A 23,743-nucleotide genomic window follows, 5' to 3' on the forward strand; every position below is an offset into this window, starting at 1 on the left:
TATTCACTATTTACTGCATGACTCACTAATTAAATTTAATGATGTTTTCCCAGGTAGGTTAGCTGGCAGTCATGCAGGTTTTAAGTGGCCATGAATCCCTTACTACGAGAGACTAAAACAATCGGGTTAAATCAACGTAACTTTCCCACGTATGTAAACACAGTCAGCTAACGTTGGCTCCTCCACTGGGATTCCAACTAGGGTCTGGCTCCTGTTCTCTCTTCAACTCTCTCACTGGGATTTTTCTCTTCACTCTCAATATTTTAATCTCTACTCTTTCACTCACTCTTTATCCATATTATATCTATCTTCTCTCTGTTCCTCTCTCTACAAAATCATAATAATAGACATAACGCATCAAATGTCTTTATTTCATTGCCTGAGAGAGAGTAATGTTTACCTTGTCGTCACATGTTAACTCCCTAATGCGGTCTTCAGGTTCTTTCGTCTGTTAGATCAAGTATAAAGTGATGATAGTATCTTCTTTATGGTACGTGTACAGATATGTGTGAGGGAGCGTATGGGGAGGTAGGTGTATGTATCATGGGGAAGCATGCATGTGGGTGTGCTGCGAGGAAGCAGGGGTCGGGCGTGCTGCGAGGAAGCAGGGGTCGGGTGTGCTGCGAGGAAGCAGGGGTCGGGTGTGCTGCGAGGAAGCAGGGGTCGGGTGTGCTGCGAGGAAGCAGGGGTCGGGCGTGCCGAGGAAGCAGGGGTCGGGCGTGCTGCGAGAAGCAGGGTCGGGCGTGCAGAGGAAGCAGGGGTCGGTGCTGCGAGGAAGCAGGGTCGGGCGTGCTGCGAGAAGCAGGGGTCGGGCGTGCTGCGGAGGAAGCAGGGTCGGGCGTGCTGCGAGGAACAGGGGGTCGGGCGTGCTGCGGAGGAAGCAGGGGTCGGGCAAGGCGAGGAAGCAGGGGCGTTGCGAGGAAGCAGGGTCGGGCGTGCTGCGAGGAACAGGGTCGGGCGCTGCGAGGAAGCAGGGGTCGGGCGTGCTGGTGAGGAAGCAGGGGTCGGGCGTGCTGCGAGGAACAGGGGTCGGGCGGGTGAGGAAGAGTCGGGCGTTGCGAGGAAGCAGGGTCGGGCGTGCTGCGAGGAAGCAGGGGTCGGGCGTGCTGCGAGGAAGCAGGGTCGGGCGTGCGGTGAGGAAGCAGGTCGGGCGTGCTGCGAGGAAGCAGGGGTCGGGCGTGCTGCGAGGAAGCAGGGGTCGGGCGTGCTGCGAGGAAGCAGGGGTCGGGCGTGCTGCGAGGAAGCAGGGGTCGGGCGTGCTGCGAGGAAGCAGGGGTCGGGCGCTGCGAGGAAGCAGGGTCGGGCGTGCTGCGAGGAAGCAGGGGTCGGCGCTGCGAGGAAGCAGGGTCGGGCGTGCTGCGAAGAAGCAGGGGTCGGGCGTGCTGCGAGAAGCAGAGGGTCGGGCGTGCTGCGAGGAAGCAGGGGTCGGCGTGCTGCGAGAAGAGGGGTCGGGCGTGCTGCGAGGAAGCAGGGGTCGGCGTGCTGCGAGGAAGCAGGGGTCGGGCGTGCTGCGGAGCCAGGGTCGGGCTGCTGCGAGGAAGCAGGGTCGGGCGCTGCGAGGAAGCAGGGGTCGGGCGTGCTGGAGGAAGAGGTCGGCAGGGAGAAGCAGGGGTCGGGCGTGCTGCGAGGAAGCAGGGTCGGGCGTGCTGCGAGGAAGCAGGGGTCGGGCGTGCTGCGAGGGCAGGGCGTGCTGCGAGGAAGCAGGGTCGGGCGTGCTGCGAGAAGCAGGGGCGGCGTGAGGAAGCAGGGTCGGTGTGCTGGGAGGAAGCGTTGTGTATATACATCGTCAGCTGATCTAAAAAACAATCAACTGTAGCCAACATAAACAACCAGAGCCTCGCCCACCCACGATCTCACCTCACCTCACGCACGCACGCACGCACGCACGCACGCACACAATAAGACAATACAAGACTGTGAAGTCGAAAGAAAAATTAAGAAAAAATATAAAATAAACCGGTATTTTCTGCTCATGCACTACGATTTACTGCACCGTGTGTGAAGCACGTTGCTACACAGGCTACTCGATACAGTGGTAAACATAAATCGAACACCAGACCCTAAGTTTTATTGCCACTCTCTATAACTAGATTAAAAGCCTTGGATGGCGTTTCACTCGGGGGGAAACAGGTATACTCTAAGTACCTGCGTGTTGATCAACTGGCAGGTGTATAGAGCAATTTTGCCACTTACAGCGGCTAGTTTATTGGGCACCACATACTCATTCTGTGAGATGTTGTGCGCCCAAAAATGGGGAAAGGGGCGGGGGGAGGGAATCCATACCCCTTCCCAGTCGGTGGTTCTTGATACCTTCCGTCGGCGCCTGATGGATGGTACCATTCTCCACCTCCCAGGATGGGTGAGGGAGGTACGTCATAGTTGAGAAGTAGTCATAGTCGGGTAATCATAGTTGAGAAGTAGTCATAGTCGGTTAATCATAGTTGAGAAGTAGTCATACGGGTAATCATAGTCGGGTAATCATAGATGAGAAGTAGTCATAGTCGGGTAACCATAGATGAGAAGTAGTCATAGTCGGAATCATAGTTGAGAAGTAGTCACAGTCGAGTGATCATAGCAGAGAAGTAGTCATAGTGAGTGAACATAGCAGAGAAGTAGTCATAGTCGGGTATTCATAGCAGAGAAGTAGTCATAGTCGAGTGATCATAGCAGAGAAGTAGTCACAGTCGAGTGATCATAGTTGAGAAGTAGTCATAGTCGGGTATTCATAGCAGGAAGTAGTCACAGTCGAGTGATCATAGTTGAGAAGTAGTCATAGTCGGTAATCATAGTGAGAAGTAGTCATAGTCGGGTAATCATAGCGAGAAGTAGTCATAGTCGGGTAATCATAGTCGGGTAATCATAGTTGGAAAGTAGTCATAGTCGGGTAAACCATAGTTGAGAAGTAGTCATAGTCGGGTAATCATAGTTGAGAAGTAGTCACAGTCGAGATCATAGTTGGAAGTAGTCATAGTCGGGTATTCATAGCAGAGAAGTAGTCATAGTCGGTGAATCATAGCAGAGAAGTAGTCATAGTCGAGTGATCATAGCAGAAAAGTAGTCATAGTCGGGTATTCATAGCAGAGAAGTAGTCATAGTCGAGTGATCATAGCAGAGAAGTAGTCACAGTCGAGTGATCATAGCAGAAAAAGTAGTCATAGTCGGGTATTCACAGCAGAGAAGTAGTCATAGTCGAGTGATCATAGCTGAGAAGTAGTCATAGTCAGTGAACATAGCAGAGAAGTAGTCATAGTCGAGTATTCATAGCAGAGTAGTAGTCATAGTCGGGTATTCATAGTTGAGAAGTAGTCATAGTCGGGTAATCATAGTCGGTAATCATAGTTGAGAAGTAGTCATAGTCGGGTAATCATAGTGAGAAGTAGTCATAGTCGGGTAATCATAGTTGAGAAGTAGTCATAGTCGGGTATTCATAGTTGAGAAGTAGTCATAGTCGAGTAATCATAGTCGAGTAATCATAGTCGAGTAGTCATAGTCGGGTAATCATAAAGGAGAAGTAGTCGGGTAGTCATAGTCGGGTAATCATTGTCGGGAAGTAGGTCATAGTCCGTAGTCAATCAAGGTTGAGATGACAAGCCCCAACATCACTACTCGGTTAAGAGCAGTGCAGGGATCAATGTCAAACTCGTATGTGAGTTGCGTGTAAGTCACCCACCCGAATAAAATTAATAAATATTGAAGTGATAACCGTGGTAACATTATGAGATGTTCTTATAACCACCATGCTATTGTACTATTCCAGATGTTACTAAGTGTTACATAATACTTCCTTGAGATAAATGTATAGTATATATCAGGCGCCTCAAGGAGAGCTCAGGTTCTCAACTGGCTCAGCCATGTGAATATTGTTATTATTATCCACTCTGTATCTGTGTTTTTCTGGCTAAATAAACTGTTTCAATTCAATTAAATTAAATTAAATTCGAGTGATCAGTTCAAGTGAGCAACTGGCTGGGCCCAGCCTCGACCTGGTCCCGGCGGGGCTAGACGGTGGTACCTAGTTCGTCAGGCCACCGCCAGGGGGTCTATTGTCGACATTTTGGAAGTTCTATTTATGTTACATACGGTGTTTTTGTTATTTAATAATTTATATATTGATGTAATTATTCTCAGGATTTGTATGAATTTATACTCAAATGGTGACGCTGTTATTTACAACTGTTGTGTAAACTTTTGTGTGTTTATGATTGTTGTCTATAATGTGTGTGTGTGTATCTCTTCCGCCACGTTCAGCCATCGATATTTGACTTCAGGTGGTGTACCTACAGGGAAGTTTAATCTTACTCTCTTGGGGGGTTGAGGTTGTAGTTGTCAGTCTAAGGTTTTCTGCCTCTTCTGCCTCCTCTTGTTCTGGACTGCACTAGTTGAAAGCCATCTCCATTGGGTGAAGGGGTAGGGGTGAAGGTGTGGGGTGGGTGAAGGGAAGAGGTGGGGTGAAGGGTGGGTGAAGGGGGGTGAAGGGGTGGGGTGAAGGGGGTGAAGGGGTGTGGGGTGAAGGGGGGTTGAAGGGTGGGGTTGAAGGGGGTGGGTAAGAGGGTGTGGGGTGAAGAGGGGTGGGGTGAAGAGGGGTGTAGGGTGAAGAGGGTGTAGGGGTGAAGAGGATGGGGAAAGGTGAAGGGTAAAAGGGTGTAATGAAAAGGTGGGGTGAAAGGTGTATGAAAGGGGTGGGGTGAAATGGTGGGGGGAAAGGTAAGAAATGGGTGTGGGGTGAAGGGGGTGGGGTGAAGGGGTGGGTGAAGGGGGTGTGGGGTGAAGGGGGTGTAGGTGAATGGGGTGTGTGGGGTGAATGGGGTGAAGGGTGAAAAGGGTGGGTAGAAAGGGTGTAGAAAGGGGTGGGGTGAAAGGGGTGTGGGGTGAAAGGGGTGGGGGTGAAATGGGTGTGGGTGAAGGGGTGGGGTGAAGGGGTGGGGTGAAGGGGGTGTGGGGTGAAGGTGTGGGGTGAAGGGTGCGGTGAAGGGGTGTGATGTAGTGGGAAGTGAGAGGTGGAGTAAACATGCATGTAGGAGAGAGAGAGAGAGAGAGAGAGAGAGAGAGAGAGAGAGAGAGAGAGAGAGAGAAATGGTGAGGGTAGAGGAAGAAGAGAGGTGGTGGGTAAAGGGGTTGAAGGAAGTGTAGCAACCCCTGCCTCCCCCTACCCCTTCCTTCTTTTCCTCCTCCCCCATCCATGCACCTCCTCCTCCTCTCCATTCCACACCTCAGCCCTCCTCCTCCCTCCTCCCACCCTCTTCCTTTCCTCGTCATCTCACCCCGTCATCCTACTCTTCTTTCACTCTACCTTCTATCCCTGTTAACCAGATTCAGTACTCTGGGGGCCGGCGGACAACATATGCAATATATAAACATAGTATTGCAAAAGGCCAGCCAGTACTGTTGACTATACTGTAGAGCGAGAGCCTGTGAGGTCCCTGTGTTTTGTTGTTGGTGTGGTGGTGGTGGTGGATTGATTTTGATTTGATTTTGCCGCTTACAACGGCTACTTTATTGTGCACCTCACACTCATCCTGTGAGCGGTAGCGCAAAAGGATTACAGAGTAGAGTTTACAACGGGTCATAATAATTAACCCCCATTGTCAGGATATTATGGCACTGAATGTTACACAGTATTTCAATTACATTATTTGTTTAGTTCTATACATAAAGGGTAACTTATTCACAAATGCGTGAGTACAGGAGTGTGAGGCAGTATGTCTGGCCGCACACTCTGTTATCCACATTTGCGTGAGAAGTATTCAAGCACATTGTGTATTTGGTTCTGTACATGAGAACTGATATAGTTACTAAGTGGAAAAAAGTGGATACAATCTTGCTATGTCGGCTATCTTGCCATTAAAGATGAAGTGTTGTGCAATTTCACACACAGTGTGCTTGGACCTGTCCCTAAAAGGTTCTATCTTCACACAGTCTAAGACGTAGTGTTGAAGTGTGTGGCTATGTGTCTGGCCACACACTTTACATTTAGTCTTGTTTACATCTGCTTGAGGAACATACTGCCAGAGGTACTTATATCCTAACCTTAATCTAGCGGTTACAACATCTTGTAATCTTGTGGTGGTCATGGTAGTAATGGTGTTAGTGATGGCGGTGGTGATGGCGGTGGTGATGATGGTGGTAGTGATGATGATGGTGGTGATGTTGGTTGTAATGGTGGAGGTGGTGGTGTTGTAAATGGTAGTATAATATAATGACTCTCTCTCTCTCTCTCTAACTGACGGTGATCACTATAGGAACCACTAGAACAAGGGTTGTGCTACAGTAATCAGGTGAGTCAGTGGGTGTGGCATCTGATATGACACACCAACTCTTACACACCAGTCCTGACACACTAGTTCTGACACCAAAACTAACACACTAACTCCGAAACACCAGCTGTGACACACCAAAACTTAACACACCAATACTGACACACCAGGTTCTGACACACCATCTCTGATACATCAATCTCGACACACCACATCCGACACACCAGTTACGACACACCCTGGTCCTGGCACACATCTGGACGGACACACGTAATCGACATCGTTTAACGGACACACCTGACTTGTAATGTATTGATTGGCACACCTGATACGCTACACCTGTGGAGGCAGGTGATGTCATGACTACCTTTAATGTATACAAGCTGGGACACGAGACTACTATTAACTTACTATTTACTATTATTTATTTACTTATTAATTTATCTTGTTTATTGAGTTCTGTTTCTTCTTCTTTATTGCTTTTATTGTTAGTTTAGTTAATTTACCCTTTCAGTTAAGTATTTTTATTAACCGTGATTGTTAATATTATCATCAGGTTTATCATTATTATTAATACTCTTTAAACAACTGTGATTTATATTTTTACCATTAAAATCATTAACATTATCATCAGCATTTTTTCACACTGCTTATGACTGTTTATCCATTAACTGTCCGAACTGGCACTGACTGGGAGACTGTCAAAGTATTGTATAACTGTTATAAATGTAAAAAAAATACACATTTATACATGTATACATTTAATAACAGTTTGATACATGGGTGATTATATTTGAGTTTTTAATAGAGTAACTGTGGGTAGACGCGTCACTCTCCCGTCGAGTCATCTGGTGTAATGTGTACACAGACATGCGTTTTTCTGTGTACACCACCACATAAAAACACACACAGATAGACATGTACACTGACGCATGGATATACTAGTATGTACGAATACATTCACATAGCCGTGCGTACATACATACATACAATTACTAACATCCCCCACACAAGGCACACACACACCTGTACTATGTAAAACAAACACCTGCCTGTATGCTTTACCTGTACTGTATATGGTTTATGAACAATGATCGTGTAATGGTATGATTTTGTAATCCCTGTACCCGTGATGTTAATTTTTGTACCTGTGCTGTTAACTTCTGTACCTGTGCTGTTAAATGCTGTATCGTTAATGTCTATTTAATTACTTGTACCTGTATCGCTATTTAAATACCTGTTCTGGAATCTGTACTTGTAACGATATATGTACCTGCAATGTCGAGTTTTACCTTTATATGCCTTACAGGTAGTGGAGTGTGAGGGTGTGGCGGAGTGTGAGGGTGTGGGTGGGAGGTGAGGGTGTGGTGGAGTGAGGGGTGTGGGGGAGGTGAGGGTGAAGGGGAGGGTGTGGGAGGAGGGTGTGGGGGAGTGAGGGTGTGGGGGGGAGTGTGGGGGAGGGTGGTGGGAGGTGAGGGTGTGGTGAGTGTGAGGGTGTGCGGGAGTGAGGGGTGGCGGGAGGAGGGTGGGTGGAGTGTGGGGTGTGGTGGAGTGTGAGGGTGGTGGGAGGGTGTGTGGGGAGGGAGGGTGTGAGTGTGAGGTGGGGGAGTGTGAGGGTGTGGAGTGTAGGGTGGCGGTGTGTGAGGGTGTGGAGGCGCACCATCTCCCTCACCCATCTTCACTACCATCTCTCCTCAAACCATCCCACTTCCCAAAAGTTCTTCCTCCCTACCTCACCCTCACCACCTCATCCCTCCTCCTACCTCACCTCCCTTAACCCAACATCCTCCTCCACCTCGGGAGGAGATTAAGGAGAAGCACTCTGGAATGCCTCTGGCGTACCTACGTCAGGCAATCCCGCCGTAAACTGGCTTAAGTCGCTCGTTCTAACACTGTTGACGGTGTTCTTTTCTTCTTCCTGGTTGTGTTTCCTGGTTGTGTTGCCTGGCTGTGTTGCCTGGATGTGTTGCCTGGTTGTGTTGCCTGGCTGTGTTGCCTGGCTGTGTTTCCTGGTTGCGTTGCTTGGTTGTGTTGCCTGGCTGTGCTCCTGGTTGTGTTGCCTGGTTGTGTTGCCTAGTTGTGTTTCCTGGTTGTGATCCTGGCTAAATGTTACATAATACTCCCTTGAGAAAAATGTACAGGTCAGGTGCCTACAAGAGAGTTCAGGCTCCCGACTGGCTCAGCCTTATCTGTGTTCTTCTGACTCAATAAACTGTTTCAATATCAATGTTGTTTTATCTGTGTTTAGTACTTGCTGCTGTTACTACTGGGACTCGTGTCAGGGAGGGTAGCGCCGTGCCAGGGAGGGTAGCGCCGTGCCAGGGAGGGTAGCGCTGCCAGGGAGTGTAGTGCCGTGCCAGAGTGGACAGCTCCGTACCAGGAGGGTAGCGCCGTGCCAGGTGGACAGCTCCGTACCAGGGAGGGTAGCGCCGTGCCAGGAAAGAGCAGCGCCGTGTCAGGAGGGTAGCGCCGTGCCAGAGTGGACAGCGTGCCGGAAAAGGTGGCCGGGCGCAGGGAGGGTAGCGCCGTGCCAGGGAGGGTAGCGCCGTGCCAGGGAGGGTACCGTGCCGGGAGGGTAGCGCCGTGCCAGGGAGGGTAGCGCCGTGCCAGGAAAGGGTAGCGCCGTGCCAGGAAGGTAGCGCCGTGCCAGGGAGGGTAGCGCCGTGCCAGGGAAGGGTAGCGCCGTGCCAGGAGGGTAGCGCCGTGCCAGGAGGGCAGCGCCGTGCAGGGAGGGTAGCGCCGTGCCAGGGAGGGTAGCGCCGTGCCAGGAAGATGACAGCGCCGTGCCAGAAGAGTAGCGCCGTGCCAGAGGTAGCGCCGTGCCAGAGATAGCGCCGTGCCAGAGGAGGGTAGCGCCGTGCCAGGGAGGAGTAGCGCCGTGCCAGGGAGGGTAGCGCCGTGCCAGGGAAGTAGCGCCGTGCCAGGAAGGCGTGCCAGGGGCGCCGTGCCAGGGAGGGTAGCGCCGTGCACTAATATATACTGAATGTATTATTAATTAACTTACCTTTGTCATATTTAAATTAGTCTTGGAATAATAAAGCGAATTTCCCTAAATAATCAAGTTTCAGACTTTCAGGGATAGAGTGTGTGTGTGTGTGTGTGTGTGTGTGTGTGTGAGGTGTGTGTGTTTGTATGTGTGTGAGTGTATGTGTGTGTGTGTGTGTGTGTATATATGTGTGTGTGTGTGTGTGTCGATCCATTCGCCATCAGGAACCTCGACAATTAAGAAGTTATTTGCATATCAATATTCGCCATCACCACAAGGGGTAAATACAGTAACTCGCTCTTAATTTATCATATACACGTAACACAAACCAGGCAATTAGGGATCCACGAAACCACTAACTGCCTCGTTTCTCACACCTCGCCAGGTAATTACCCAATTAAAAGGCCTCGCTAATTACTTCGTTGCTATCGTGTTCATAGTTTCCTAATTTCGCTTAATAAACAGATACACTAAACTAACAGTAAAAACAGCAATGTTTAGTTCCGTAATAATAATAATAATAATAATAATAAAAAAATCAATTGCTGTACTATCCTTATTATTATTGCTGCCGGCGTTGTCATCATCATCATTATTATTATTATTATTATTATTATTATTACTATTATTATCATTATTATTATTACTATTATTACTATTATTATTATTATTATTATTATTATTACATACTTATAGGTGTAGAAATCACTTCGACATCGTTTACTGTGAAGACCAAACTCTTGAACTACTTTACACCCTCGTTATGTTCTCTAATCACCTCAATTAACGAGCCTTGGCCCTCACGATTACCTTGATGCTACGATGTACTTCTCTATAGTATGATGTACTTTCTATTTTACGAGGTACTTCCCTATGTTACACAGTACTTCTATGTCACAAGGTACTTCTCTATGTTACACAGGTACTTCTCTATCACTGAGGTACTTCTCTATGTTACACAGTGCTTCTCTATGTCACACAGTGCTTCCCTATGTCACAGTGCTTCTCTATGTAACACGGACTTCCTCTATCACACAGGGTACTTCCCTATGTCCCCAGAGGTACTTCCTATGTCACCCAGTGCTTCTATGTCTGCAGTGCCCTGTCACACGAGGTACTTTGTCACACAGGGTGCTTCCCTAGTTACGAGGTGCTTCCCTATAACTTGGTATTCCTATGTCACAGTGCTTCTCTATGTTACTGAGGTACTATATTTTGAGGACTACTCTCTTATGTTACAGTGCTTCCTATGTTACACGGATGCTTCTCTATGTTACACAATTATCTCTATGTTCACGGTACTTCCCTATTACACAAGGTGCTTTATGTCACACAGGTACTTCCTATGTTACACAGTGCTTCCTATGTCACACAGGTGCTTCTGAACTTCTGTAGGTGCTTCTCTATGTCACACACTTCCTATGTTACACAGTACTTCCCTATGTCACACGAGGTGCTTCCCTATATTACAGAGGTGCTTCTCTATGTCACACAGTACTTCTCTATTACACAGTACTTCTCTATGTTACACGAGTGCTCCCTATGTTACACAGTGCTTCCTATGTGCAGTGCTTCTCTATGTCACACGAGGTACTTCTCTATGTCACACAGTGCTTCCCTATGTCACTGAGGTACTTCCCTATGTTACACAGTTACTTCTCTTACACAGTGCTTCTCTATGTTACACAGTGCTATATGTTACACGAGTGCTTCCCTATGTCACAAGTGCTTTCCCTATTTTACACAGGAGTACTTCTCTATGTCACACGAGGTACTTCTCTATGTCACACGAGTACTTCCTATGTCACACGAGGTACTTCCCTATGTCACACAGTGCTTCTCTATGTCACACAGTGCTTCCTATATCACACAGTACTTCCTATGTCACAGTACTTCCCTACACGAGGTACTTCCCTATGTCACACAGTGCTTCTCTATGTTACACAGGTACTTCTCTATGTCCCTTCTCTATGTTACACAGGTACTTCTCTATGTCACACGAGGTACTTCTCTATATGTCACTTCCCTATGTTACACAGTACTTCCTATGTCACACAGTACTTCCTATGTTACACAGTGCTCTATGTCATGAGTACTTCTCTATGTCACAGTGCTTCTCTATGTCCTGAGGTACTTCTCTTATGTTACGGATACTTCTCTATGTTACACGAGGTACTTCTCTATACAGGATACTCCCTATGTTTACACGAGGTACTTCTATGTCACACAGTACTTCTCTATGTCACACAGTACTTCTCTATGTTACACAGTGCTTCTCTATATGTTACACGAGGTACTTCTCTATGTTACACAGTACTTCCCTATGTTACACGGTACTTCCTATTCAGACAACTTCTGCTACTGAAGTACTTCTCTATTACACAGAGTTACTTCTGTTACATGAGGTACTTCTAATCACAGTGCTTCTCTCTATGTCACAGGTACTTCTCTATGTTACACAGTACTTCTCTATGTTACAGTGCCTATGTCACAAGACCTATATTTACTGGTACTTCTCTATGTTACGAGGTACTTCTCTGTATTGGTACTTCTCTCACAGTGCTTCTCTACATGCTACAAGGGTACTTCTATTTCACACAAGGTACTTTATATTACTCTCTATATTTTGAGGTGCTTCTCTGTCTTCCTATGTTACAGTCTTCCTTCCAATGGATGAAGTATCGTCCTCGAACATATAGAAAGGAGAATAAGAAAGGAGAGAAATAAGGGAAAGAACTAAAAAAATATGAAATAAAGAAAGAAAAAGTCAAACAACAACAAAAATAACAAATGACAACAACAAAAAGCATTAAACAATAACACCACCACCATGAAAAACAGCATAAAAAAAACACCACAAAAACAAACAACCAATCTGATAAATCACCCCCAAAAAAATATTAAAACAAAAATATAAAAAATAAATAAAAAATAAATCCCGACAGATCAGAAAGGAAAAATAAACCCTTGGTCTTTTGATGGTGGGAAGCAAGGTGTATCTGGAATGCCTGGAAAAATCTCATGACGTGTGGTTGGATAAAAAAAAATAAGAGGATATGAGGAGGGAGGGAGATGAAGAGGAGGGAGAGGGGGAGGGAGGAGGAGGGGGTGAGGGTGGGGATGTGGGGAGAAGGGGAGAGGATGGGAAAGGAGAGGAAGTAGTGAGGAGGGCATGGGGAGGGGAAGGAAGGAAAGGAAGAAACGAGAGAGATGGAAAAAATAATATATATATGTACGACACATGTAAAATATATTTACAATTTCTATGTGGTCTTACTCTCAGGCATGATATAAAGTACCACCAGCCGTCGTGTTTATCATCAGTGTAACAACAGTGTGGCGTCCCTTCCCTCCTTGGTATACATACAGATACACAGACATAAACACGTCACACACACACACACACACACACACACACACACACACACACACACACACACACACACACACACACACACACACACACACACACACACACACACACACACACACACACACACACACACACACACACACACACACACACACACACACACACACACACACACACACACACACACACACAACACACACACACATCAAGTACAGAACCCAATCTTGCAGATCCCATTGGGAGGTGATCTAACTCCATGTAATCAACAATTACTAAACTTTGACACATAAAATCTTAATGCTAGGAGGAAATGGAGGAGGAGGAGGAGGAGGAGGAGGAGGAGGAGGAAGGAGGAGGAGGGAGAAGAAGGAGGAGAGGAGGAGGAAGAGGAGGAGGAAGAAGGAGGAGGAGGAAGAAGGGAAGGATGGGTGAAGATGGGAAGAGGGTTTAGTTAAGATCTTTTCGTTTAGTCCCCAGGTGTGATGCTGATGACGTGGAGATTGGTCCTTGGAGATTGGTGGTCCTGAGACTGGTGATTGGTTCATGGAAAATAATATCATAGGAACTTGTGCTTGGACACACACCCTGAAGGCAGTTCTTGGAGACCAGTTTTGGGAGATCAACTTTTGAAGGTTGATTCTTGGAGACAGGTCCTTGAAGGTTAGTAGTGTCTGCTTCGCCAGTCACCCCACCACCAACACCACCAGCCTTTACCATCACTACCACTACCAACCAACCGCAACCAACCAACAAGCACCACCAACCCACAACCAACCACCACGCTACTTCCACCAACTAAAAACCACCACCACCACCACCAATCACACAACACCACTACTCCCAATCACTACCAACACACACACACACCACCACTACATCAGAACAGACAGACAAACAGACGGACGGATACTACCAAACTTTACACGAACGCCTTCAAAGTATATAGGACCTAACGAACGACACATCCTATAGGAGCCAGGGATATAAAATCAATGGAGTCACCACCATCACATCTCCTCTGCTCAACGGGGCTTGAAGTGTCTCTGGCAGGCTCAGGGGGTCACGCCGAGCTATTCCACCTAGAACATCAATTCTCACAATAACGAGTTCTCTCCCTGCTGACATGAGCTGTGAAACTTTGGACAGCTAATATCAGGAAGGGGAGGAGGTATGGAGGAGAAGGAGGTATGGAGGAGGAGGAGGGTATGGAGGAAGAGGGTATGGGAGGAGATATGGAGAAGGAGGAGGATATGGAGAGAGGAGGAGGGTATGGAGGGAGGAGGAGGAGGGGTATGAAGAGGGAGGAGGGATATGGAAGGAGGGAGGAGGAGGGAGGTATGGAGGAGGAGGAGGAGGAGGATAAGGAGGAGGAGGTGGGAGGAGGAGGAGGAGGGTATGGGAAGAGGAGGAGGTATGGAGGAGGAAGGAGAGGAGGAAGAGTGGAAGAGGAGGAGGATATGGAAGAGGAGGAGGATATGGAAGAAGATAATATGGAGGAGGAAGAATATATGGAGGAGGAAGATATGGAAGAGGAGAAGGAGGTAGTAGTGATATATAGGGATAAAGACGTGGTGGAGGTGGCTTAGGAGGAAGAAGGAAGAAAGAAGGAGGAAAGAAAGGAGGAGGAGAAAGAAGGAGGAGGAAAGAAGAAGAAAGGAAGAAAGAAAAGAAGGAAGAAAGAAGGAAGGAAGAAAGAAAAAGAAGAAGAAAAGAGAAGAAGAAAGAAGGAAGAAAGAAGAAAGAAGGAAAAAGGAAAAAGAAGGAAGAAAGAAAAAGGAAGAAAGAAGAAGGAAGGAAGAAAGAAGAAAAGAAGGAAGGAAGGAAGGAAGAAGGAAGAAAGAAGGGAGAAAGAAGGAAGAAAGAAGAAGGAAGAAAGAAGAAAGAAGTAGGAAGAAGGAAAGAAGAAGGAAGGAAGAAAAAAGGAAGAAAGGAGGAATAATAGTCACCTGAAGTCATTCCTCCTTACCGGAAAAAAGTAATAATAAGGATGTCTGGCAGTTACCTGTCTCTCTCCCCTCCTCAGGCTTCACTAATTGGCCTCAACACCTGCCCTACCTCCAGCTGGGTAATAATCACCTGTTTCTTCTTCCTTTCTTTCTTATACTTGTCATGACCAATTCACCTCTTTCTTTCCCTCATATTTATTCTTTCTTCGTTATTTTCTCCTTTCTTTGTTGTTCTTCTAAACACGTATCATTCAGGTGTTTCACGCAGGTATTTCTTCCTCTACAACACCTGTGATTACCTGTACTTCTATTAGTACCGTAATAAGTCACTTAAAATTAAAGCTTTTACCAAATCCCTTTATAAGGTACAATAAATCCCATTTAAATCGTCTTAATCCCTTTATAAATAGTACTAAATCCTTTTAAATGTACCACAAAATCCCTTACCCAGCTGTACCAAATCCCTTTTATAAGTCAAACAAGTATATGAACTATCCATCAGCCTTACATGTACTCCACCTCAACAGTACTCAACATCCACCGCGTCTCACTTAGCTAGACGAGTACGGGTAAAACTCTTTTACATAATCGACTTGAATAAACTTAATCGAGACTTTAATGGAATCGTGTACCTTAACTTCAGGAGAGTTGATTTTTAACGGCGTCTCGTAATCTCTCTTGAGACTTTTCTTAATGTATGTGAATGAGTCATTCACTAGACAGCAGCATCTCTCTCTAAACTTAGACTACAAAGTTAGTTCATTTAATACCTCAGCTTCCTGGCACTCTTAATAATGAAATACTCTCTACCGTAGGATGCGGTGGCTGAATGGGTACAACAACCACTTCCTGTCCTATGAGCCTCTGGTTCGATCCCGTGGGTACTCATAGTCAACCCAGCTGTAAATGGAGAATTGAAGGAGGTGGAGTGTAGTGCCGGTCACGCTAAGCCTCCTTGTGTACCGAAGACTAAAGTGTAGTGAGTGTTGTAAAAGCGTCTACAATGACCCTAATGGGTAATCCAGTCTATGGGTCCCACGATCACTTTTCACTCTCTCTTGTATAGTTACCAAAGGAAGATACGAAGCCTTAACTCACACTCATCCAAGACGTCATCCCCTTTTGTTTACCTACGGCAGGTCGTCGAGTTTTTGCCGGGTTACTGGTCGTGGCTTCGTCTGTTTATTCTGGCATTGGTATGAAGCAGCCTAGTTCTGGCTCCTCAATGTCAACGGAATTACGAAGAAAATAATGGTTCATAGCAGGGAAAATGAGTCCTTAACCCCTTTGAGGACTTAAACTCCTTGAGAAAGATTATTAAATTCTTTGAGTACTATGTCCAACACTTTTAGCCCGATGCCAACCCCCTGAGTACAGGAAGTAGCCCACTAAAATAGCTTAAAACCCTTTAGTACGTTAACTTGACCCCTTTTGAGTGCGTTAACGTGAACCCTTGAGTGTGTTAACTTGACCTTTTGAGTGCGTTAATTTGACTCTTTGAGAACATTAAATTGAACCTTTGAGTATGTTAAATTGACCCGTTGAGTTCGCTAACTTGACCCCTTGAGTACGTTAATATGATCCCTTTTGAGTGCGCTAACTTGATCCCTTGAATATGTTAACTTGACCAACACCAACAGCATCACCACTAACATCACCACCACCAACAACCGCCACCACCACCAGCCAAGGCCAGTACCACCACCCAAAAAGTTGGTCACAAAGCCTGAAGAATGGCAGGTATTATATCTCGACGCTGCCGTTTTACAACTCTGTAAATTCTCCGCCTCACTCATTCTGGAGATGACTGTAAATGTTCACCCAGTAGTAAAGAGGTGAAGTTCCTTAGTGTAGTGTAGAGAAAAAGACGCCTTGTTGTATTGTGGAGTGTAATGTAGATATGTAATAATAATAATGACGATGACGATGATAAAGACTACTCCTGTAATGTTCTAGTACGTCTGTCCAGCAGTACAGTCCAGCACAGTAATATGACCCCACATTATAACATCAGTATATATAGCCCAGGTTATCGTCTACAATTGTAATATAAAATTAATGTGATAAGTACAGGAGTAATTTTTTTTTAATATTTACAGACACAAATACACAAGAAAGCATAGATACCACTTTCGCTTACATTTACGAAAACAAACACACACACACACACACACACACACAAGCTCGCCGGCACACGCACACACTACGCATACACACACACACGCACCAGCCACAAGAGGTGTCACGTGATCAACTCAGGGACTCTGGAAGACCTGCCACTTCTTCTTAAAACAAATCCTTAAGAAAGTTAGCCGTGTGGGAGCCGCTAGAGCTCCACCATCTGGAGCAGTGTGCCTGGCGCTGTGCTGGCGATGAGGGGGAGACAGGGTAACAGGGAGGGAAGGAGGGAGGGTAACAGGGAGGGAAGGATTGTATCAAGGGAGGAAAGAGGGGGGGGTAACAGGGAGGGAAGATAACAAGGAAGATGGGAGACGTGGAGGGTAACAAGGAAGGAAGGAAGGAAGGGAAGGGAAGGAAGAAGGAAGGAAGGAAGAAGGAAGGGGAAGGAAGGAAGGAAGGAAGGGGGGAAGGAAGGGGAAGAAGGGGAAGGAAGGAGGGAGAGAGGGAAAAGAAGGGTAAAAACGAGGGAGGAGGGGAGAGGGGAGAATGGAAAGTTAGTGAGGGGCAAGTAAAAGGAAGGAGAGTAACAAGGAGGAAAGTAGGGGAGGAGAGGTGGGGGGAGGTAGGAAGGGGAGGTAGGGGGGGTGGGGGAGGGGAGGGGAGGTAGGGGAGGGGGAGGTAGGGGAGGGAAGAGGGGAGGTAGGGAGGGGGGGGAGGGGGGAGGTAGGGGAGGAGGGAGGTAGGGAGGAGGGAGGAGAGAGAGGGGGGGAGGAGGGACGGGGGAGGAGGGAGGAGAGAGGAGGGAGGGTGGGGTAGGGGAGGAGGGAGGTAGGGGAGGAGGGAGGTAGGGGAGGAGGGAGGTAGGGAGGAGGAAGTAGGGGAGTGGAGGAGGCAGGAGGAGGGAGGAGGAGAAGGGAGGCAGGAGGAAGGAGTGGGCGAATTTGCTTGCTGATAATGTTCATGATGAGGGAGGGAGTAGGTAGGAAGGAATAGTCGACTAAAGGAAGGAGGGATGGAGAGATCAAAGGAGGGAGAAAGAGAAGGTAGGAGGAGGGAAACGAGAAAGAGGGATTGGAGAGAGGAGATGAAAGGAGGGAAAAATGGAAGGTGAGAGGAGGGAAAGTAGGGAAGGAGGGATGGAGAGAGAGAATAGAAAGGATATCTGAGGGAAAGGCGAGAGAGAAGGAAACTAACTCCACTCATTAACAATCGACTTAATTGTACATAAAACACTATCAACCATCCACTAGTATAACACAACCACTAATAACTTCACTATCTCTCTAATAAAACATAACCCTAAAAAAACACAAGTGAAAAAAAAAATCACAAGAAAACAAGATCGACTTTATTTCTGCCCCTTGCGTCTATACACAGCCACTGAGTAGGTGTGGACGGAGCGGCAGGCCAGGTGTAATAAACAGGTAGGTTAACGCACCTTTACCTGGGAGGAAGCATGAGGTGGGTGGGAGGAAGCAGGTGGTGGGTGGGAGGAAGCAGGTGGTGGGTGGGTGGGAGGAAGCAGGTGGTGGTGGGGAGGGAAGGTGGTGGGTGGGTGGGAGGAAGCAGGGTGGGGTGGGAGGAAGCAGGTGGGTGGGTGGGAGAAAGCAGGAGGTGGGTGGGAGGAGGCAGGTGGTGGGTGGGAGGAGGCAGGTGGTGGGGTGGGAGGAGGTAGGTGGTGGGAGGGAGGCAGGTGGTGGGGTGGGAGGAGGCAGGTGGTGGGTGGGAGGAGGCAGGTGGTGGGTGGGAGGAGGCAGGTGGTGGGTGGGAGGAGGCAGGTGGTGGGGTGGAGGAGGCAGGTGGTGGGTGGGAGGGAGGAAGCAGGTGGTGGGTGGAGGAAGCAGGGTGGGAGGAAGCAGGAGGTCACCATACTCCTACGTTTTCATGACTCCCACCTCCAGGACAAGCAAACCTATCCACGTCCAGCACCAGCTACGCCCACAACTCGCCCACATCCCCCATAACACACCCACACGCCCACTATACATGCCCACGCCCTCAAACACCAAGCTTTTATGTTGATGCACCTAAGTCAATAAGCACCTCACTCAACCTTTTCACACACACACACACACCTTAAGTATGCATGGCTGGCTTGGTGATATTTTAACGGGTGACATTTTGATGACAGCAGTGGCGCAAGGGTGGTGAAGCTGGTGAGGATGGTTGACTGGTAAGTATGGTTGACTGGTGAGGATGGTTGACTGGTGAGGATGGTTGACTGGTGAGGCTGGTTGGCTAGTCAGGATGGTTGACTGGTCAGGATGGTTGACTGGTCAGGATGGTTGACTGGTCAGGATGGTTGACTGGTGAGGATGGTGACTGGGCGGTGAAGATGTGTGGTTCTGTAGTGCATGTTGCAGATCACCAAGTGGTTCTGAAGTGTATGTTACAGATCACCAAGTGGTTCTGTAGTGTGTTGCAGATCACCAGCTGGCACTATAGAGTGTATGTTGCAGATCACCATGTGGTACTGTAGAGCGTACGTTGCAGATCACCAAGTGGTTCTGTAGTGTGTTGCAGATCACCAGCTGGCACTGTAGAGTGTATGTTGCAGATCACCATGTGGTTCTGTAGTGTGTACATTGTTGCAAAATAATGTTCCCAAATTAAAATATATATATATATATATATACTCAACAACGTAAAATCTCTCTCTCTGGCCGTCTTCAAGCGAGGGTGACCAAGAATTCATTACCTGCCTAAGGAAACTTTGTGAGGTGGACTCGAATATTTTTCCCTCTTTTTTTTGTTCCCCTAACTCAACATCAAGTAAAATTCCTATTGGCCAACTCTTCACCGCCTCTTTACCTTAACATACGAACCCTAAACCTTACCTTCAACACACCTTAACAGAGATCGTATCATTAAAAAAAACAACAACAGAGGGAAGTTAAGGCAATGCGTCAACCTTATATAATGGTGGTGAGCTGCCTGGTAAATATATATACTGCTATCTATCATAACCCAGAGGTGGTATAATGCTGTGTATAGCGTCATGCATCATACGTGATATACCGCCCCAGCTGTATGTATAGTATGTATGTCTATATATAATTGACACTTGTATAATTATTATATATCAGTGTTTGTGTTAATATATCCTTCTCTCTTCCTTTCTTTATCTCGCTCCCTTTCTCCCTTCCTTCTTAGACAAAATCAGTACAAAAACTCACCTGTTACGAAGATACAATCATTATCCACTCACCTGCCAAATGCCTAACACACTTATCCGTGACACATAGCCGTGACACCTGCCAATAAACACCTGTTCGTGACGCTCTCCGGTATCAGCTACCAGCAACACACACACACACACACACACACACACACACACACACACACACACACACACACACACACACACACACACACACACACACACACACACACACACACACACACACACACACACACACACACACACACACACACACACACACACACACACACACACACACACCGTAAAGCAATCGTAAACAGTGAAGGAATTGCCCCCGTCAACCACCTAAGTGAATCTCAGGTCATAAGTTTCCTCCCCTAAAATAAGTGTCAGTTTAAGGTGTTTAATATCAAGCTTCTAGATCTTCGTATTGTCACCTGCCTGGGGTAATTGCCTCATTAATTGTCTACACCTTAAATGATTGTGATGATTTACAGGTATGCAAAATATACACCTGTAATAAACTAACGAGATAATGTTTGTAAAGCATTTTTCCCTTTTAAGTCTTATTCCTTACATGACTAAGTAGCCAGAGCATTAATGACTTTATCTTCAGGTGTCAACACAGTAACTAAATTATACTCAACACTAAAGCAATAAAACATAACGGAAGATTTTCATCACGAAATCTCAGGTCATTAAAGGTCCTCCTCCATATATCGGCGACCATCATCTCGTAATCTAGTTCAGGAAATTCTCACATACTTTTACCCAACACATAACGTTAATTCCTCGTTTTGTTGTACAGAGGAGGAGCCACCACCACCACCAGGCACCTTCCCTCGGCCTACCACAGTGTCTGAGAGGACCATTACGTTTTCTGTTGAAGTTCCATTCTGCACAACTGTTACCTATCAAAATACCCCGGACCTGCACCCCGTGGGACTCTGCCTGCATGACGCTGTTTTCCCCGTCAGGTGATTTTAACCAGTTCAAAATATCCTGCTTTTATTATTTTGTTTCTTTGCCAAGTACCCACGCGCCTCGTTGAATATACCTGACAACAACACCTGTCTCATCTCTCGCTACACTTTTTACTTTTTAAAATAAATTTCCGACTTTACATTTATATGAGCTTTTTAATGGTAAATAAATAGTATTCCTGAGGTGTTCATTTCATTGTTAAATGATTTTTCCTTTGAAATGATTTGATCACTGTAAAGAAATATTCCAGGTTAAGTGACTGCGTTCTGATGATGCAGTGAGACCCAAAGAAACGTCATGCAATACAAGAGTCAATACAAGCGACGGCCACTAGTCAAGCAGTGGTGTCCCCTATAGGACTATCCGCTCTATATGGCCCTCCACGACACTCACAACCGGTCCAACGAATTACCCAAATGTACCCAAATGTATATCAAATCAGGGTAAAATCTTAACGAATATATGTTTTACATCAATAGAACCTGATTAATAATGTTTTCATTGAAATATAGTCAAAATAATGAAATAATAAACAGCGAAAAACGCTAAATTCCAAAGAGTCACCTATCCAAAATGGAGATATAATTACCGATGTTTCTGTTACTTTGGGGTATTTAACATAGCCGTGGGATTTACTTTTCGTTAGGTTAGGTTAGTGAAGTGCATCACGATGGATCTGAGTTATCTTCCTTGTTCACGAACTCTTTGGAATTTAGCGTTAGCCAGTACTGAAAGTTTTTCGCTGTTTATTATTTCATCTTACAAATTATTTTTACAAAATTACACTAAAAATATTATTAAACATGTTTTGTGTATGTATAACAGATGTTCGTTAAGATTTTACCCTTATTTGCTGTACTTTTGGGTACTTTTGGGTAATTCGTGGCTCCCCTCAACAGTTAAGAGAAACAAACCATCAAAACGACACCTTTAGGGAGTTCCTGGACGACCTCTCCCACGAGTTTTACGAGCACTGAGGGGACCTACTGGTGTATGGACGACTCTACGCTGTGCCGTAATTGGGAGTTAGTGGTCGCTGGGGAGGACTCACGACAGAGGAGGAGCAGTAGTGGGGAGGAAGAGGAGTAGTGGGGAGGAGGAAGAGTAGTGGGGAGGAGGAGGAATAGTGAGGGGGAGGAGGAATAGTGGGGAGGAGGAGGAATAGTGGGGAGGAGTAGTGGGGAGGAGTAGAAGTAGGGAGGAGGAGGAACGAGGAGTAGAGGGGGGAGAAGGGAGGAAGTAGAAGAAGTGGAGGAGAAGGGCGGATGAGAAATAGTAGAGAGAAGGAGGGAAGACTAGGGAGGAGGAGGGAAAAGTTGTGAGGAGGAGTAGGGAGGAGTAGGCGTCTATAACTCCGTGAATACTCCAGTTCGTCACGTTCACGGTCATTACGTTCATTTGTTTTGTCACGTCAAGTTTTCATGCAGTCAGTTTTAGTTTGTTTATGGTCGTCACGTTCTTGTTTGTTACAATCCACAACTGTAACTCTCCTTAACCCATCACACGTTCTAGGCCATCATGAGCTTATCCTGATGGTCGTCATATAATCCAATCCCCTATGAAATATCCTGTCCATCTAAATCATCTCCAACAAACCCATCATAATCCAACCCAACCATTCATTCTAATCCTTAACCACCATAGCACTAACCCTTCACCATCATACCCGTCACAATCCAGGGTAATCACAAACTTACACCATAAGTCCATAGCAGAACTCCACCACGTCCCTCTACCCCGTCACATACCCTGGAAGTCACACGCCAGCCACCACCAGAGACCCAGTGCGTCTTCCTCCATATATCTTCAAGGTACAAAGCCACAAATGGTTCCAGTATCCTCCCTCCCTCTTAGATCCGTCCCTCCAGTTCTTCCTGCCTCCATCCCTCTCTCCCACTCACCCTCCATCCCACCCACCCCCAGCTCTCCCTCCCTTCTTCCCTCGTCCGCTTCACAGGACTGCACCTTCGTCATCTCAGGGTGAGCTAGAGGCTGGCTGGTTTATGAAGGAGACACAATAACTCTATTGGCCAACTTTCCTCTGTATAGTTCTCTCCCCAACCTTAACTATAGCTAAGATCCTCTCTATATACAGGAGAGAGGGGGAGATATCTCGCTTATCTTCTCTTATACACTATCTCTATATTACTCCTGGTGTCGAGCTCTTCTCGCCAGACACTCACTCATACACATAACCGTAAAATGTGTCAACTTATTTCACTTCCCTCCGGCTCTCCTCTTACTTATATTCATTTACAATTTGCTTCTTTTCTTTCGCTTCTGACACTTCAACCGCTCAACTCTGTAGCGAGAGAGAGAGAGAGAGAGAGAGAGAGAGAGAGAGAGAGAGAGAGAGAGAGTTCTGCAAGGGGAGGAATAAATCCTCTTCTCTCTTGTTGTAAGTGTCCCCCCTCCTCTCTTTCATCAACTTTCTGTCTATATCATTCACTCTCTCTTCCCGAGTCCTTTTTTTCCCTTTATCCTTCTTTCTCTGCCCTTTCGTTCTTTCTCCTTTCTCTACTCACCATGCCTTCGTCTCTCCTCTCTACCTCTTCCCCCCCTCTATTTCTCCCTCTCTCCTCCTACCTTCTTCTCTCCCCATAACCACTACTCTTTCTCTTACTCACTCCCACTCTCCCTCCTCCTCCTCCTCCTCCTACCCTTCCCTCTCTCTCTACTCCCTCCCCCATACCCCCCCCTCACACCAAAGACCTCCTCCCCCACCCTCTCTCCCTCCTCATCAATAGACCTACCTCCCCCCGGCCTGGTCTTGGTCTGGAGGCGAAGGACCAGGTCTCAAGACAAGGTAGTGAACGAAGGAGAGGAAATGGTCCCATAACCCAGTGTTGTGTTGACTTACTGTGACAGCGGTAGTTATGGCTTGTAATATTAAGAGTTCGCTGTGACATAGTCGTT

The 23,743-nt window shown here is 46.7% G+C and overlaps 1 protein-coding gene across 1 annotated transcript; it reads left to right on the forward strand.

Annotated features, from left to right (window-relative positions):
• Nucleotides 1–557: 557 nt before the first annotated feature.
• LOC121871630 (putative per-hexamer repeat protein 5) lies at nt 558–1,739 on the forward strand. The gene has a single exon (XM_042374041.1). The coding sequence runs from the start codon at nt 558–560 to the stop codon at nt 1,737–1,739; it is 1,182 nt and encodes a 393-aa protein (XP_042229975.1).
• The last annotated feature ends 22,004 nt before the right edge of the window (nt 1,740–23,743 follow it).

This window comes from Homarus americanus, unplaced genomic scaffold, assembly GCF_018991925.1.
Source record: "Homarus americanus isolate GMGI-L3 unplaced genomic scaffold, GMGI_Hamer_2.0 scaffold9247, whole genome shotgun sequence".
Classification (NCBI taxonomy): domain Eukaryota; kingdom Metazoa; phylum Arthropoda; class Malacostraca; order Decapoda; family Nephropidae; genus Homarus; species Homarus americanus.

What these genes read in the sequence shown, in the direction of transcription:
- LOC121871630 (XM_042374041.1), top strand. Translation starts at nt 558, where the DNA reads ATGTGGGTGTGCTGCGAGGAAGCAGGGGTCGGGCGTGCTGCGAGGAAG.